This window comes from Stegostoma tigrinum, chromosome 2 (genome assembly GCF_030684315.1).
Source record: "Stegostoma tigrinum isolate sSteTig4 chromosome 2, sSteTig4.hap1, whole genome shotgun sequence".
Taxonomy (NCBI): Eukaryota; Metazoa; Chordata; class Chondrichthyes; order Orectolobiformes; family Stegostomatidae; genus Stegostoma; species Stegostoma tigrinum.
Window position 1 is genome coordinate 92,651,326 of NC_081355.1, and position 17,895 is coordinate 92,669,220.

Sequence of the window (17,895 nt, forward strand, 5' to 3'; positions counted from 1 at the left end):
TGAATTCAGGAGGGAGGGTAGCCAATTTGAAGAATATGAGTAGTTGGGTTGGGTCAGGTGATGAGTCATCAGGTCAGAGAGGATTGAGGTATGGACAGGGGAGTGAATGTGTGATGGATGGTGGACCAGGTTGCACTGTTAATCACTGAGTTACACCTGGGATCAAACTGTGTAATTAATCTACTGTTAATGACAAGGTAAGTATCACTTATCAAGCCCAGGCCACCAATGCTGCAAGAGTCAACCACTGAGGGTATGGAACAATAAAAGTCTGCCTAATGGAAACGTAAATTTGCTAAGCAATTGCAGTGCATTTTCAGGACCTCCTCAAGTTTCCTACACAGGCAGATCTTGTATTCACTGGAGACCACTTTCAAACCAACATGGTACAGTGCACTGGGAGGTCTACTGCTTAAATGTTGCAACATGAATCTAGTTATGATATAGTACATGCAATTAGGGAACCACATCTGTAAAGAAAAGATCTGCTCTATGTTTCTATAAAAGCTTGATAAAACTAATCTTGACATTAGCCAATGGAAAGTTGGGTAAGAATGATGGTGGAGCTTAAATGTTTCAACAGTCAATCTACGATCAAAGCAAACACGTGTTCTGAGAATAATGTTTTGATGGTTCTTTATATTTAGGATGAGCCGAGTTCAGGAATGGATCCTGAGAGCAAGCGCTATCTCTGGAAGACAGTCATAAATGAAGTAGAAGCTGGGTGTGCTGCAGTCCTGACTTCACACAGGTCTATCAACAAAACATTTTGCATATGTGGGAGTTGCAGAAACTGTAAAACAGCAACAGTATTTTGTTGATTTATGAAGGCAGGCTTTCCAAGCCAGAAACATGGTGCTGGGCTATTTGCAGTATTACAGAAAGAATGCTTTTCACGCACGGCTTAGGTGACTTTTGGGACACAATTTAATTGAACCTGAGAGCGATCAGTGTAAATATCATCAAGCTCACCTCTAGCTTCACAGTTTTCTATCTTTATTTCTCTAGATTTCCTGGATTTATATATTCCATGAGAACAATTTGGTTGGCTCGCACAGTCCAAAAATGTGCAGGTTAGGTGGATTGGCCATGGTAAAGGTGGGGTTGCGGAGATAGGGTGGGTGTAAGGTCTGGGTGGGATGGTCTTTGGAGGGTTGATGCAGACTCAGTGGGCCAAATGGTTTCTATCTGCACTGCAAGGATTCTATAATAATTACTTTCAGTCTATACATACATCAATATCTTAATGATTTGATGTAACAAAGACATTATTGAATAAAGTTGATTTGTGTTATCAGTTTAAATAATCAGAAAATTTTCTAAGAATGACAAGAGGATATACTAATCAGCTTCGCTCAGAGACCAGCAACTTAAGTATGAAGAAAGGACTTATTTGAATTACCTCACTAATATCCACTCATGTGGATGTCCCAGTGATACTGACAGCTAAAAATAAGAATATAACTGTTACAATGAGAGGAAACTATTGATATTGTAGACTGTATTTTTGGCACCATTTGTATGTTGTGATTATGCATCAGAAATTTACAAAAAAATGGACTTGTGGCTTTTAAATACAACGTGAGTTTATATAAGGTATGATAGAATGTGCAAGGACTCAACAGTTCTGTCCTTACAGCTGCAACAAAAGTAGTTATTCTAATTCTCTTTTGTCAGTTGCTAGTTCTGTAATGACTTACATTATGTAAGATAGTGGGTGACTGAATAATTTTGAATGGACTGCAGTTGCACCTTCAATACCTTTGAATAGAATGGCCAGAAATTATGTTGATGTCTGTTACAGCTTAACACTGATTGCAGTAATAAAATTAATGAGTCTTGCCTTGCAAGATGCTGCCAGACTTGCTAAGTTTCTCCAGCACTTCCCACTTGGCTTTCAGACCTCCAGCATCTGTAGAGCTTTGCTTTGTTTCATTGATAAAAATAGAAAAATAGGGTAATCAGAGGCCTGCAATTATAGTATCTGTCATTCACTCTGTTGCTAGTGAGAATCGCAACATTTGTAGTTGAGTCATAATGTACTGATTGCTTCAGCAGTGAATCTTCACAGGTCTAAACTCAACTCTGGGCTAACAAGATGTGGACCTGGATGAACACAGTAGGCCAAGCAGCTTGGCCTGCTGTGTTCATCCAGCTCCACACCTTGTTATCTCAGATTACCATCTGCAGTTCCTATTATCCCCTCTGGGCTGATGACTCTGATTCTTTCCTCCCTCTTAGATGCTTAATGGTTGTGTTACTTACAGGTGCAACAGTTGCTATTTCCTATTGTCCCTAACTACTATCACTATCGATGCATCATCTTTTGAGTCATAGGGCCAACCACCTTTATCTGTTTCATCAATGACTTTTTTCCATTATAACATCAGAGGTAGGAATGTTCATTGATGATTGCAGTGTTCAGCATCAGTCACCATTCCTGATATACTGAAGTAGCCCATGTACATAGAAAGCTGCAGAGCTGGGCTGAGAGGTGGCAAATGGAGTTTAATGCAGACAAGTGTGAGGTGATGCACTTTGGTCGGAGTAACCAGAAGGCAAAGTACAGGGCTAATAGTAAGATTCTTAGCAGTGTAGATGAGCAGAGAGATCTCGGTGTCCATGTACACAGATCCTTGAAAGTTGCCACCCAGGTTGACAGGGCTGTTAAGAAGGCATACAGTGTTTTAGCTTTTATTAATAGAGGGATCGAGTTCCGGAACCAAGAGGTTATGGTGAAGCTGTACAAAACTCTAGTGTGGCCGCACTTTGAGAATTGTGTACAGTTCTGGTCACCGCATTATAAGAAGGATGTGGAAGCTTTGGAAAGGGTGCAGAGGAGATTTACTGGGATGTTGCCTGGTATGGAGGGAAGGTCTTACGAGGAAAGGTCTTACGAGGAAAGGCTGAGGGACTTGAGGCTGTTTTCATTAGAGAGAAGAAGGTTGAGAGGTGACTTAATTGAAACATATAAAATAATCAGAGGGTTAGATAGGGTGGATATGGAGAGCATTTTTCCTCGGATGGTGATGGCGAGCACGAGGGGGTATAACTTTAAATTGAGGGGTGAAAGATATAGGACAGATGTCAGAGGTAGTTTCTTTACTCAGAGAGTAGTAAGGGAATGGAATGCTTTGCCTGCAACTGTAGTAGATTCGCTAACTTTAGGTACATTGAAGTAGTCATTGGACAAGCATATGGATGTACATGGAATAGTGTAGGTTAGATGGGCTTGAGAACGGTATGACAGGTCGGCACAACATCGAGGGCCGAAGGGCCTGTTCTGTGCTGTAATGTTCTATGTTCTATGTCCAAAAGCAGCAAGACCTGGACAATATCCAGACTTGGACCGAAAAGTGATAAGTAACATTTGTGCCACACAAGTACCAAGAAATAACCCGCTCCAAAAAGAGAAAATCTAACCTAACCCTTGACGTTCAATCATATTACCATCACTGAATTCCCTACTATAAGCATCCTTGGAGTTACCATTGACCAGAAACTCATCCGGGCTTGCCACATAAAAACAGTGCTCCCTTGATATTTAACCTCTAAAACTCCAAAACTTCCACTATCAATTAGAAGTTACTATTGACCAGAAACTAAATTGGATTCACCATGTAAGTACTATGACTACAGGAGCAGGTCAGAGGCAGGGCACACTGTAGTAAGTAACTCGCCTCTTGACTCTCCAAAGCCTGTTGCCACCTACAAAGGATGAGTCAGGAATATGATGGAATACTCCCCACGTGCCTGGATGAGGGGAACTCTGAAAACACTTAAGAAGTTTGAAAGCATCCAAGGAAAAGCAGCCTGTTTGATTGGCATCACATTACAAAGAAATCACTCCCTCTGCTGCTAATGCTCAATAGCAAAGTTTGTAATATCTACAAGAGGTACTGCAGAAATTCATCAGGACATTTTAGATAGAACCTTCAAAACTCAGGACTAGTTCCATTTGGAATGTCAAGAACATTGTACATTATGTCATATGTTATGTAAAATCAAGTTGCATTTAAAAGGAAAATGGGAGCATTGCCATCGGCAAGTTCCTTTTCAAGCCACATATCATCCTGACTTGGAAATATTTCACCATTTCATCACTGCCACTGAGTCAAAATCTTGGAACAATTTCCTAACAGTGTTGTGAGTGTAAATATACCCATGGACTGTAGCAGTTCAAGAAAACAACTCACCACCACCATAAGGGCAACTAGGCATAGGTCATAAGTGTTGGATAGCCAGAGAAGTGTGCATTTCTTGAATTAATAACCTGCCTTGCTCACATGAAGATGAATATTCATATACATGATACAGTTTACACAGTAGGTCAAAAATGGCCACCTTTGGTCTTCAACATTTGTGTTGATTGCATTGACATTTTTTATGCTAATTTTTTCATTTTATTTTGTTTCAGCATGGAGGAATGTGAAGCCTTGTGTACAAGACTTGCCATTATGGTAAATGGTAAATTAAAATGTGTTGGCTCTCCCAAGAACATAAAAAACAGGTATGTTTTACAGCCAAGGAAACCCATGAATCTTAAACTGCCTTCCAAGTGTGCCGCATCTATTTATCCTTTATTCATGCCATGATACCTCAAGATTTAGCTGTACCAGTGCACTCCTGGCCAGTCTCCAAACTGTATAAACTTAAGCACATCCGAAAGTTCGTTGCTTTTGCCTTAATGGCCCATTGGCCTAATGGACAAAGTTTAGGTTGATTTTTACTTGAATGAGAGCTATCAGCTCTCTTGATCAATTGGGCGTCAGAAAGATCAGGTTGTTTCAGCTGAAGCATTCACAGCACTGAACAGTTCCAACTTGTCACAGTTATTCCTCCACCTTGCTAATCTTTCTCTGTGACAATCTTGAAGAAGACTTTAAGAATGCTCCACTTTCTTCAAATACTGATTTAAAAGAGCCCTCAACTGGGAGAATCAAATGATGCACTCCTTTCGCAGCTTTCTAGCACTTCAATAATTTCAAAATTATTTTGCTCCCCTAAGCCATTCCTGTACTTGGCACTGTTCTAAATGCAGTACAGCAATAGCAAATGTAGTGCTAAGACATGGATGCAAAGACATTTCTTATTATTTGGGGGTTTGTGGTAGCTACATTTTCATTCATCTACTCAATGTAAGAACTCATGGCAATCGGTTTTGTGTACCACTGTCCCCTTCAGAAAGCTCCAGTAAAGCTTTGTAGCCCTGCACCAAAACAGCATTGGTGGTCCCCTTTCGGAGGATCATGGTACCTGAATTTTAACTAGCCTCATCAACTCAGAAGATCATGATGATCATTTTGGTGTATCATAGTTCACGTCAGAAATTTCCAGTAGGGTTCCATAAAAACAACACACACACACACGCGCGCACACACACACACACACACACACACACACTTTATAATAGTTATGCACCCACACTTACGGTGGCTCCTGGTTAAGAAATGCTTTAATTGTAACAATGTCACTGTTAGTTTTAAACCCCACCATAGCCTTGCCATCTCTTGTCCCTGTAACCTCCTGCACCTCTGCAGCCTATCAAGCTGTCTATGCTCATCTGATTCTGGCTGTTCAGCACCCAACTCAGCCAACATGATATTTGCCATTGATCCAAAAACACAGGCCACATGGTGCATAACAAACAGCCAACAATTTAAATGCCACACATAAAAGTTACAAAAAAGATCATACAGTTGACAGGGTAGCCATGTTATGAAACTAACCAGATCATTGGCTACATTAGACTTTGTATTGTGTAATGAAGCAGGATTAGTTAATGGTCTCAAAGTGAAGATACCTCTAGGAAGCAGCAACCACAATATAATTATATTTTATGTCCAGGTGAAAGTAAGAAGAGCTGGCTCTAAGTAATTAGCTGATCTGATGGAAGTGAGCTAGGATGAAAGACTGGAAGATAAATCACTAGATAAACGGTAGCAGATATTGAAGGAATATTTCAAAATACTCAGGTTAAGTATAGTTTTACATGAGGGAATTTCCAAGGTGAGGAGTACCATTTGCAGTTAATGAAATATGTTCAAGAGTGCATCAAATTTAATGAAAAAGCACATTTCACAAATGTGCATGTCAAATCAGATGATTGGTCAGGATATAACGACCTGTAGAGAATGACTTAAAGGTTAATCAGGAGAAAGAAATTAGTCTGAGAGGAAGCTAGATAGAAATGTAAAATTGGATGTGAGACCTTCTCCAGGAATTTGTAAAGTGAATGTTAGTCCTCTAGAAAGTGAGAATAGCAAGTTAATAGTAAGCAGTAAGGAAATGGCAGATGAAATATTGAAATATTTTTCTTCTGTCTTCACTATGGAGGATATAAAAAAATCTTAGAAAATAACTATAAGTCATAAGACAGGAGGAGGGAAGAGCTTGATGAAATTGCATCAGCAGGGAAACATTACTGAGCAATCTGATATGGCTATACACTGACAAGCCCCTGAGCCCTAATTAACTTCCTCACAGTGTCTTAAAATAGGTTACTTAAAAGGTAGCAAATGCACTGGTGTTGTTTCCAAAATTCGCTAGATTCAGGAAACATTCTATCATAGTGGAAGTAACCAGGATACTTCTCCACCCCATCCCCCATTTCAGCGTAAAGTGCTGCTTGCTATGATCCAGGAAACTGGGCCTTATTAAATGTAAACTCTTCTTTCTTGGTTTATATCGAATGATCCAGTAAAATAATACACATTTATAAATGATTTTATATTTATACCTTACCTTCAGTTTATTATAACCCGTTGCTTTCTTTATCTTTAGGTTTGGTGAGATCTATTCAGTTAAAGTAGGCCTCAGCCGAAAATTAGCTGACTCAATGCAGCTTACAGACCTGTTGGAGGTGCACTTCCCAGGCACAATCTTAAAGGTATTTTATATAACATAAAAACTGACAACTATGCTCTATCAGAAAGTGAAAATTGTGTAAGTTCAAAGGAATGACTTATTTGAGAAAATTCTTTCCTATGCATTTTCCTCCAACTCTTTAGGTGGTGGCAAGGGAAACTCCACAGTCCTAAAAATGCTGGTAATGGCTTTGTACAAATGAAGCAATAATTTACTCAATGTTCCAACTCTCTTGAAATAAAAGTTGGATACAGTTCCATTAACCTATTTGATTACTTTCTTTACCTGTGTCCCAACATTTAGTAATCTATGCAGTTTTGACTCTCACGATGTATACAATCATTGATTAGACTTTCACTGATCGAAAGAAATGAGCTCATGTCCCACACTAAGCCCCATCTGGCCTGGTTTTTGCCAGTCACTTAATTAAAGTCTATTTGTAACTAAAAACCAAAAGAACTGTGGGTGCTGTAAATCTCTGTTTGTAACTACGTTATCCAATATACACAATGTACTATGCTTCAAGTACTTAGTATCATGTGCACATTTGAATATCATCTACATAATTAATACAATTACTTAGAAACTGATACATATACATATACATATTCCCAGTTAGGACTCCATGTAACCTACAAATAGAGAATGTTTTCCTTTACTCTACTATCCAGTCCAACCACAAGGCTGTAAGATTAATTCCAATTCTTTTGCCTACAATCTCTGAGATGGAATCTTAACAAATATTCTGAGGTTAATACAAACAATATCTGGAGCTTCCACTGTGCTAGTGACCTCATTCAAAAAAAAGTTTAATCAGACGTTAAGTATCATTCATGAGTGCACCTTTTGATCATCTCGTACTTGTCCTAACTTGCAGTCTTTTCAAACAGAGTTTTTGGTTCAATATCGTGATTTTGTTAGAACATAGAGCATAGAACATAGAAAAGTACAGCACAGTGCAGGCCCTTTGGCCCACGATGTTGTGTCGTGAAATAATGCTAATCCAAAAATAAGATAACCTAATCTACATTCCCCTCAATTCACTGCTGTCCATGTGCATGTCCGGCAGTTGCTTAAATGCCTCTAAAGATTCCACTTACAGGACTATCACTGGCAAACTATTCCATGCGCTCACAACTCTCTGGGTGAAGAACCTCCCTCTGACGTCTCCTCTATACCTTCCTCCTAACACCTTAAAACTATGACCCCTCGTGGCAGTCAATCCTGCCCTGGGGAAAAGTCTCTGGCTATCGACTCTATCCATGCCTCTCATTACCTTGTTGGGAAATGTCAGAAGAGGGACCCTAACGGAGATTTTGGACGAGGTGATCAGCTACATGACCACTTACCTTCAGCAGTCGAATCCACTTAAGGATGTTGGGTAGGCTGCCGAGGCTGGAAGGCCAGTAGAAGGCCATGCAGCACTTAAAGATCAGCAGGCCTGTGTTGGGTTTTGAAGGTGATGAAGTATCTGAAAGGCATGAGGACATCTCTATTCCCATCACTGGCTACAAATGGTACATAAAGGAAAGCCAAAAGGGTTTGAATCATTGAAGAAAAAGGAGAGAAAATAAAATATAAAGTTTCTAAATTGAATCTGTGGTGATTAATGGGAGAGCTGAGGGCTTTTCTCCTTCTGGTGAATAAAGGACTCGATTTGCAATCTGCAATTCAACTCAATACAATGTTGTCAAGTAAGATTTAGTCTATGCACTTCACCTTCATTACATTCTTTTATCCTAGGAACAACATCAATATTCTCTGGAGTATGAGGTACCACAGAGACAAGGAGATCTAACAAAGATGTTCCAGTTTCTTGAGAACAACAAAGCGGAACTCAATATCAAACACTATTCCATTAGCCAAGCCACTCTAGATCAGGTATTGTACAAATATTTACCATGCAGACAATAAATGCTATCGACTACCAGTTCAAATATCATTTCCTCAGGACTGCCTAATATCTGTGCATTTGTAATTCAACCCAATAAAATCCCAATTGGGAATGGTGTTCACAAAACAAACAAAACTGAGCACGATGAGATCCTTTCTCTCTTTTTCTTAGATTCTTTTACTGTCATATTATTTTATGCTCATTCTTTACGTTTGGCTTATGGATAGCCAGTTTCCTTTGATCAGAGATAATGGGGACTGCAGATGCTGGAGAATCCAAGATAACAAAGCGTGGAGCTGAATGAACACAGCAGGCCAAGCAGCATCTCAGGAGCAAGAAAGCTGACATTTCAGGCTTAGAACATTCATCAGAAAAAAAAATGAAGGGCCTAGGCCTGAAACGTCAGCTTCCCTGCTCCTCTGATGCTACTTGGCCTGCTGTGTTCATCCAGCTCTACACCTTGTTATCTCAATGTTATCATGTTGTTATCATGATACAGCAAGAATCCATCCACAAGATTCTTCTCTGCACTTGGCTCATGCCCCTTAAAACTTACCTCTGGTGTAGTATTTATACCAGTTACTTCTGTATAATTAATTTAATAAAATTTAGTGGGCATGTAGATCTGCTGGAGCACATTAGATTTAAGTTGGTTCAACCTCAATTACTTTTATTTTGACCTTACAACGCTGCCTGCCTTATCTGTTCGACTATCTAAATATCTGCTTTAGACGAAGGGATATTGTGATGGTGTGCAGATAAAAAGCTGGGAATCCATTTGAAGGTCAAAATATAAATTGTGCTTACAACTCTAATGAATTCCGTAAGGTACATTTTCTGATTGAACTGTCTTTCACTGAGTCTTGTCCACTGGAAGAGCCTTTTTAAACATTCACAGATCCATACATAGAATGATAGAAACATAGAAAATTGGTGTAGAAGTAGGCCATTCAGCCCTTTGAGTCTGCACTAACATTCAATTTCATTATAGCTGATTATGCAATTTCAGTATTCCACTCCTGGATTCTCTCCTTATCTGCTGACCCCTTTAGCCACATGGGCCACATCCAGCTCCCTCTCGAGTACAACTAACAAACTGACCCCAATAGCTTTCTGTGGTCAAGAATTCCACGTGTTCACAATTCTCTGAGTGAAGAAATTCTTCCTCTTCTCTGTTCTGAATAACTATTCTTAGACTGTGACCCCTAGTTCTGGACGTTTCCTACATTGTGAACATTCTTCTTTCATCTAGCCTATCAGGGTTTTACTTCTCTATGAGATCTTTCCCTATCCTTCTAAATTCCAGTGAGTGCAAGCCCAGTTGATCTAATTTTTCTTCATATGTCAGTTCTGCCATCTCAGGAATCAGTCTGGTGAACATTCACTGCTGTTCCTCAGTAGGAAGAATGTCCTTCCTCAGACTAAGAGACCAAAACTGCACACAGTACTCAAGGTGTGGCCTCCCCAAGGACCTGTATAACTGCAGCAAGGTATCCCTGCTCCGATACTCAAATCCTCTCGCTATGAAGGCCAGCATGCAATTAGCTTTCCTCACCTCCTGCTGTACCTGCATACCAACCACCAGCGGCTATTCCACCGTGACACCCACGTCCCATTGCACCTTTTCCGAAACTGCCATTATTCTGATAATAAGCTGCCTTTCTGTTTTTGCCACATTTATCCACATCATATTGCATTTCCCAAGTATTTGCCCACTCAGCCAGTCTGTCCAAGCCACCCAGCAGCTTCTTGGCATCGTCCTCATAGCATATACTGCCACCCAGCTTAGTGTCGTCTGCAAATTTGGAGATATTGTATTCAGTTCTTTCATCCAAATCATTAATGTATATTGTGAGCAGCTGAGGTCCCAGCACTGAGCCCTGTGGCACCCCCCTCATCACTCCCTGTCACTCTGAAAAGGACCTATTTATTTCAACTCTTTGCTTCTTGTCTGCCAACTGGTTCACTATCTACGTTAACACTTTAACTCCAATACTGTGAGCTTTAATTTTGCTTACTAATCACTTCTGTGGGACTTTGTCAAAAGCCTTTTGAAAACTCAGATGCACAACATCCACTGATGTACCCTTGCCCACTCTACAAGTCACATCCTCAAAAAATCCCAGAGGATTTGCCAAGCATGATTTCTCTTTAGTGAATCCACGCTAACTTGGATCAATTCTGTCACTGCTGTCCAAATGCTCAGTTATTACATCCTTAATAATTGACCCCAGCATTTTCCCCACCTCTGATGTCAGGCTAACTGACTTGTAATTTCCTGTTTCTCTCTCCCTTTTTTAAAAGTTGGGTTGCATTAGCTACCCTCGAGACAATTGAAACTCTTCTGGACTCTACAGAATGCTGGAAAATTATTTCCAATGCATTCGCTATTTCTTGGGCCACTTCCTTAAGTACTCTTGGGTGCAAAGCATCAGGCCTTGGACATTTACTTAGTTTTAATCCAATCAATTTCCTCTTTACCATTTCCTGATTAATAAGGATTTCCTTCAGTTCCTTCTTCATGCTTGATCCTCGGTCCCCTACTATTTCCAGAAGATTATCTGTGTCCTCCTCAGTGAAGACAGATCCAAAGTATTTGTTCAACTGGTCTGCCACTTTTTGTTGTCCATTACAAATTTATCTGATTATAATTGTAAGAGACCTAAATCTGTCTTCACCAGTCATTTTCTGTTCACACATCTATAGAAGTTTTTGCAGTCAGCTTTTATGTTTTCCACAAGCTTACTCATGTATTCTATTTTCACCTTCTGAATCAAACCCTTTGTAAAATTTTAAATTTCACAAAGTCCTCAGGTTTGCTGCTTTTTCTGGCCATTTTATACGCCTCCTCTTTGGTTTAACACCATCCCTGATTTCCTTTGTTACCCATGGTTGAGCTACCTTCCCTGTTTCGCTCTTTTGCCAGACAGGGACGTATAATTGTTGAAATTCATCCATGTGTTCTTTAGATGTCTGCCATTGTTATCCACCTTCAACCCCTTAAGCATCACTGGTCGTCCATACAGGTCAGGGCTCTCAATCTTTTGAAATTCAATAACCACAGCAGGTTTGGAGATATTCCTGTTAACTGTGTCAGCTGGCTTTCAGCTTATGAACTGCAATATAGAAAATAGGGCTAACATCATGATGTAGGGCTGGATTTTATAGGGAGCTCAGTCCCCAGTTTCCCAGCAAAATAGTCTGCAGTGAGCCCACCCCCATAACCATGCTGCTCCTGAACAGTTTAGTGCCGGGATCAGCGTTAATTGTTTTTGTGAGACTTCCACGCCATCTAAGGAGGAAGCCCCACTTTAGACAGCTGAGAGCCAACCCAAAAGCCGGCAGCACAGCCAGGAACAATGGCTGTAGCTGGGATTGTACCATTCTTAATGAAGAGAAGCCTGGAGCCAGGCTGACAGACCTGGATTAGGGATGTAGGGAGCTAAATTTGACAAGACAGCAGAGAAAGGGGGTAAGATAACATTGAAGGGAGAGCCTGCAACAGGCAAAGCTGAAGCTGTCATGCTTGCTATATGGCTAGGGGTAAAATAGCAGGAGGCACAGGATAAGACCCTTAAATGGCCATTAATTGTCTGCAGTCAGCCAAGGGCAGGTCAACCATCTAAACGCTCCACCAGTCCCTTGTAAAATCTGAGACAAATCGGCAGCAGAACGGCCACACCCTGGATTTTCCATGACAGCGTGCATGCAAACGCATTAGTGATAGAATGTAAAATTCCATGCACAAATTTTTCAGTTCCTAAGTCCCGCTGATAGCTAACATTCTCAAACTTTCATCCTTGTCTTTTTTACATTGCTGCACTTTACTTTCTTGCTCCTTACAATTCTTTAGGAAGTGTAACTTAGGCGACACATTTTTCACATAGAGGACTGAATGTTGCAGGTTAAACCCCTCCCTCTGACCCTCACACCAAACCCAGGACTAAAACGTTCCCTGCCCCACTTGCAACCCTCCATTGCAGGTTCTGCTACAGATAGTGGTGAACCCTGTCAGTACTGCTCTCAGAAATTCAGGTGGCAAGCTACACTCAATCCAGCCCATCAAGTGAGACAGGGGTCTTCTTGAAAGGCAAGTTGGTAGCTGCTAGCCAATGGGATGGGGGTGGTCTAACGGAATGAGAGAGTGAGAGTCCTACCTGGTACATAGGAAGATGGTTGTGTTTGTTAGAGGTCAGTCATCTCCGCTGCAGGACATCTCTGCAGGAGATCCTCAGGGCAGTGTCTTAGGCCAAACCATCTTCATCAATGACCTTATGTCCGCTATAAGGTCAGAAGCGGGGATGTTCATTAAAGATTACCGAATGTTCAGTTCCATTCACAACATCTCAGATACTGCAGCAAAACCTGGAAAATATCCAAGCTTGGCCTGACAAGTGGCAAGTAACTTTCATGCCACACAAATGCCAGGCAATACCAACATCTCCAACAGGAGACAATCTAATCACTGGTCTTTGATCTTCAATATTATTTCCATCATTGACTCCCCCACTGTCAATATCCTAGGATTACCATTGACCAGAAACTGAACTGGACGCATCACATTAGCTACAAGAGCAGGTCAGAGGCCAGGTATACTGCAGCGAGTAACTCACCTCCAGAATCCCTGTCCACCATTTACAGGACACAAGTCAGGAATGCTATCAGATAGGCCCCATTTACCTGGATAAATGAAGTGGGAACAAGAAGCTTGACGTCATCCAGGACAAAGCAGCTAACTTGATTGGCAGCACATTCACAAGCACCCACTCCTTCCAACATGTATGCGCAATAGCAACAGTGTGTACTATCCACAAGGTACACTGCAGAAATTCGTCATTGGTCCTGAGACATCTCCTTCCAAACCCATACCTCTTCCATTTAGAAGGACAAGGGCATCACCTGGGAACACCAACACTGCAAGCTCTTCTCCAAGCCAATCACCATCCTGATTTGGAAATGCATCACTGCCACTGAAAATTTTGGTGTTCTCTCCCTGGGCATTGTTTCAACTTCCAGCATGTTGACTGCAGCGATTCAAGAAGGCAGCACACCAGCAGCTTCTCAATGGCGAGGGATGGACAATGAACATTGGCCAGCCTGCCCACATCTCATGATTTGAATGAAAAAACTCCATTGCACGTGGGTTTCACTGGTTGGGTCAGCCAGCATTTATTATTCATCCCTAGTTGCTCTTAGGATGGTGGTGGGGAGATGCCTTCTTGAGCTGCTGAGTTGTTATGCTCCAGGTAAACCCACAATGCTGTTAGAATGGGAGGCTGTGAAGAAGGGGTAATTAATGCAGGAAACCCTCTAATCAGTTAAGGGTCTTTTAAGGAGGTTGATCCTTTTGGCACAGGAACAGGCCCAAGATTATACACGTGATGTGGGTCTTTCCTGTCCTCAGTTAAATCCACCAGTGGCAGGCTACCTGCTGGAATTCACTTGCACTCTGCCTTCAAACCTTTCAGCAGCCAAGTTTATAATGAATGGAGTTCCATGCAATTAGAGAAACTCGCTAAATTTTAGTGTAGCTTTTGATGCAAAAATCCTATTAAATTTTTTCTCAATGAGCTCTATTTCTGTGTATCCATTAATTCATTATGCAGCTTTCATGTGCACTGTTGATTATGTGGCAAAAATAATTCATAATTTATTTGAGATATAATAAGATTTCTCTTTGTCAAACAGGTGTTTATTAACTTTGCACGACAGCTAGACGAAACTCCTGATCAAACAGCTTCAGAAAACAGCAGAACAAACCCATCTGTATAACTCTTAAATTGTCACAAAAACAGAACTATTTATGGAAGCACATAACATATTGACCCAATGAAGAAATGCAGGCTCAACCATTTTAAAAGAAAAATTATGTGGTCTGAATCTCAGGTTTTGAAGAGAATTATGTACTTCAGACATGCATTTTATTAGAAACACATTAGAAAGATTTTTTTTAACAGAGCACTGGAAATGTGTTAATGGGTTTTGAAGGAACACCCTTTTTTTGTATAATTTCATTTATTTCCTATTACAATGAAATGAAACCGAATTTGAAGCAACTTTGTTTTTAAATGGAAAAACTGAATTTATTAAAGTTATTGTGTATTGACTTTTATCGTAAATTCCCCAATTATAGCCCTTAAAATGTTCCATTCTAATTGAATGCTGATATACAAGAAGTCTACTGTTCCAAAGTTTGGGATAATCACAGTAAAAAAAGGAATGATACTCAGAACAATGAAATATCTGAGAAATAGATCTTTAAAGTACAAGATTTCATGACTTAAATGTATGTTAAATAATGGATTTTAAAATTAATTGTATTTTTCTATAAGATCCATTGCAATTCTTATTAAACTGAAGAAAGAATCAATTTTCACACTTTTCAATTTTAGTTGATCAGCATACAGATAATTAAACAAATAATGGTTGTAAATGTTATTCAATGATATTTTCTGCTGATGAAACTTCAATTTCATGTAGCTTGTTTCTGATTATGTGTAAGATGAATTGGAAGTTGACGCAGTCAGGATTTCAAAAAGGCAAGCATGATGCAAACAATCTTATTTAAAATAGTGTAGGTAAAATAGTCAATTTTTCTCAACTTTCATTCATTACATTGATCATTTTCAGGTACTTTAAAGGTGAAACTAAATTATGATATTTGTCAAATTTATGTTCTCTGTGATCAAGTTGACCATTTCCCATTCTGAAGATATTGCAGATCAAATATACAAGGAAATGCATTACAAGTAGGAATAACCAATGTGGCCCCTCAAGCCTGTTCCACCATTTGATAAGACTATAGCTGATCTCATTGTGGCAACAACACTACTTCCCCATTTATCCTCTATACAACTACATTTAAGAATCTATGTACCTCTGCCTTCAAGATATTCAATGATCCTGCCTTCATCACTCTTTGGGGACGAGGCTTCCACAAACTAACTACACTCAGAGAGGAAAACAATTCTTATGTCCATCATAAAATGGAAGGCCTCTTATTCTTAAAGTCTGTTCCATAGTTCCAAAGGTTCATCAATTCTTTGTTCACTCCGTGACTTGAAATGCAATCCTTTTTACCTCAGCCCATGATCAAAATTAAAGAAATTAAAAAAAGGATATGAACATAACATATTCTTAAATACAGAGACTGAAACCTTACACAGTCCTCTAGATGCAATCCTACTGATGTCCTCTGCAACCGTAACAGAACTGTCTTAATTTTATATTCCATTCGCATCGCACCAATCAACAGTTTATTTGCATTCCTATTATCTGTTGTACTGTCTTCTACTTTTTTTATGAATCAGATTCTAGAACACCAAGATCCCTCCTGGAGTTCGGTAATCTGTTTCCATTTGAATAATATGCTGTTTTTATATTGTCTTGCCAAAGTGTAAAAACTCATGTTTTTTCACATTATATTCCAACTGCAAAATGTTTGCCAACTCAATTTGACCATCTATGTCCTGTGCAGACTTCTCATAACCCCATTGCAACTTACTTTTCTACCTGTCTTTGTATCAACAGCAAATTCAGGAATTATATATTTGGTCCCTTTATTCAAATCATTGAAATATTTGGAAGTTGCACTAAATAGGACTCTTGATAAAGCACTTATATTACTTGGTTCAATATTTTGATATATTGCTCTACTTGCATTAATATTAAACTAAGCTCAATTTTTCACAGCACTTTTACATAAAGAGCTTGAGTACATTAAGTTACATAATGTTGAATGTTCATGAAAAATCTTGATACAACATAGGCATTTTACAGTATAATTGCAATATGGTAATTTAATATAAATGATTAAACCAATCAAGCTAATCTAATTTTTTTTTGCAAATGATCATTTTAAAATCATACAGTTGAACATAAATTGTCTTCCAGTTCCATAGTGCTCCTAACTTTTGAAAATTATAGAGTAGCAGTAGATCATTTAGAATCTAATTTGAAATCACTCACTTTTAGTACTAAACAAATGCTCACTTATTAGTGCCAATCCACTCCAGTTAAAATGTAAGATGCTTTCAGTGAATTCATTGAGAGGTTGGCAAGTGGTCACAATAGTTGAGATCTAACCTGTCTGGCATTGAAGAGAAGATTTAAATGCAAGCATAGGAAGTTATATTCACAAGATACCTCCTTATCAATTTTAAGATATGTCCCGATGGTTGAAGCACTCCTGCAAATTTGATACTTCATTCTACCAAAATATTAAACGTGTACAATATTTTTGGATTAACCTACTGAAATACATTCAAGTAACTTATCAGATTCAGCCAAATATATTAAGTATTTATTTCAAAACAGTCGTAAGAAGACAGATTCAACTTTGTAATTTTTTTTCTGAGCTTCAAGAGCAATTGTTTTGATTTTGAAAAATATTACATATGTCCGAAAATTATTTCTCAATTATTCATTGATTCCTTCTGCAGAACTTACTGGGCCTGTACTGAGTCTTAAACAAAACTTGCACCAGCTGTCAACTGCTGTGGGTACTGTGGAATATTTAGGTAACTGAGGGACTCCTTTATGGGTAGCAAAGTGGGTAAAAGACCCTTGTACCACTCCAAACCACAATTTCCATCATTGTGCTCCTCTGAGCCCACAAATATCTGCTCCAGTTTTCAAACTCAAGGATTACAGCAAATCCAAAGTTTATATTTCCTGAGAATACGTGAAGACTCTGTTCCAACATATTCTTTACTTTTCCTTAGATATGTTGATCTCAATTCACATGTAAGACCTATTTGGTTATATTTTTTTCCACTTTGCTCATCTGTTGTTAATTAATCTCTGAATTCTAATCATTCTATGTAAATAAATTGTTTCTCTATTTTTGCAATCTGTTCTTTAGCTGATTATTTGTGTGTGTGTGTGTGTGTGTGTGTGTGTGTGTGTGTGTGTGTGTGTGTGTTTAAATTTAACAGAATTACTTGATTAATATTGGAATGAAACATTTTCTGATGTATTGTCACTCTTCTGTATTGAACAGTTTACTAGACTTCAATCAGAACAAAGGAACACACAAATATATCGTTCACTGCAACCTAACAAGGTTTTATTCTGTAGATGGGTACTCTAAAAGCAGAAGACAAGTCTGAACAAGCCCATTAACCTGGACGAAG

At 39.2% G+C, this 17,895-nt stretch overlaps 1 protein-coding gene across 2 annotated transcripts in view; it reads left to right on the forward strand.

Annotated features, from left to right (window-relative positions):
* LOC125462796 (ATP-binding cassette sub-family A member 13-like) overlaps positions 1-17,612 on the forward strand; it is a 264,956-nt gene extending 247,344 nt beyond the window's left edge. For both annotated transcript variants that reach the window (XM_059655541.1, XM_059655542.1), the window contains 5 exons: positions 648-751; positions 4,418-4,510; positions 6,784-6,889; positions 8,611-8,748; positions 14,450-17,612. In XM_059655541.1, the coding sequence (XP_059511524.1) occupies positions 648-751; positions 4,418-4,510; positions 6,784-6,889; positions 8,611-8,748; positions 14,450-14,533 (525 nt within the window). In that variant the 3' untranslated portion in view covers positions 14,534-17,612. The remainder of the gene's footprint in view (positions 1-647; positions 752-4,417; positions 4,511-6,783; positions 6,890-8,610; positions 8,749-14,449) is intronic.
* The last annotated feature ends 283 nt before the right edge of the window (positions 17,613-17,895 follow it).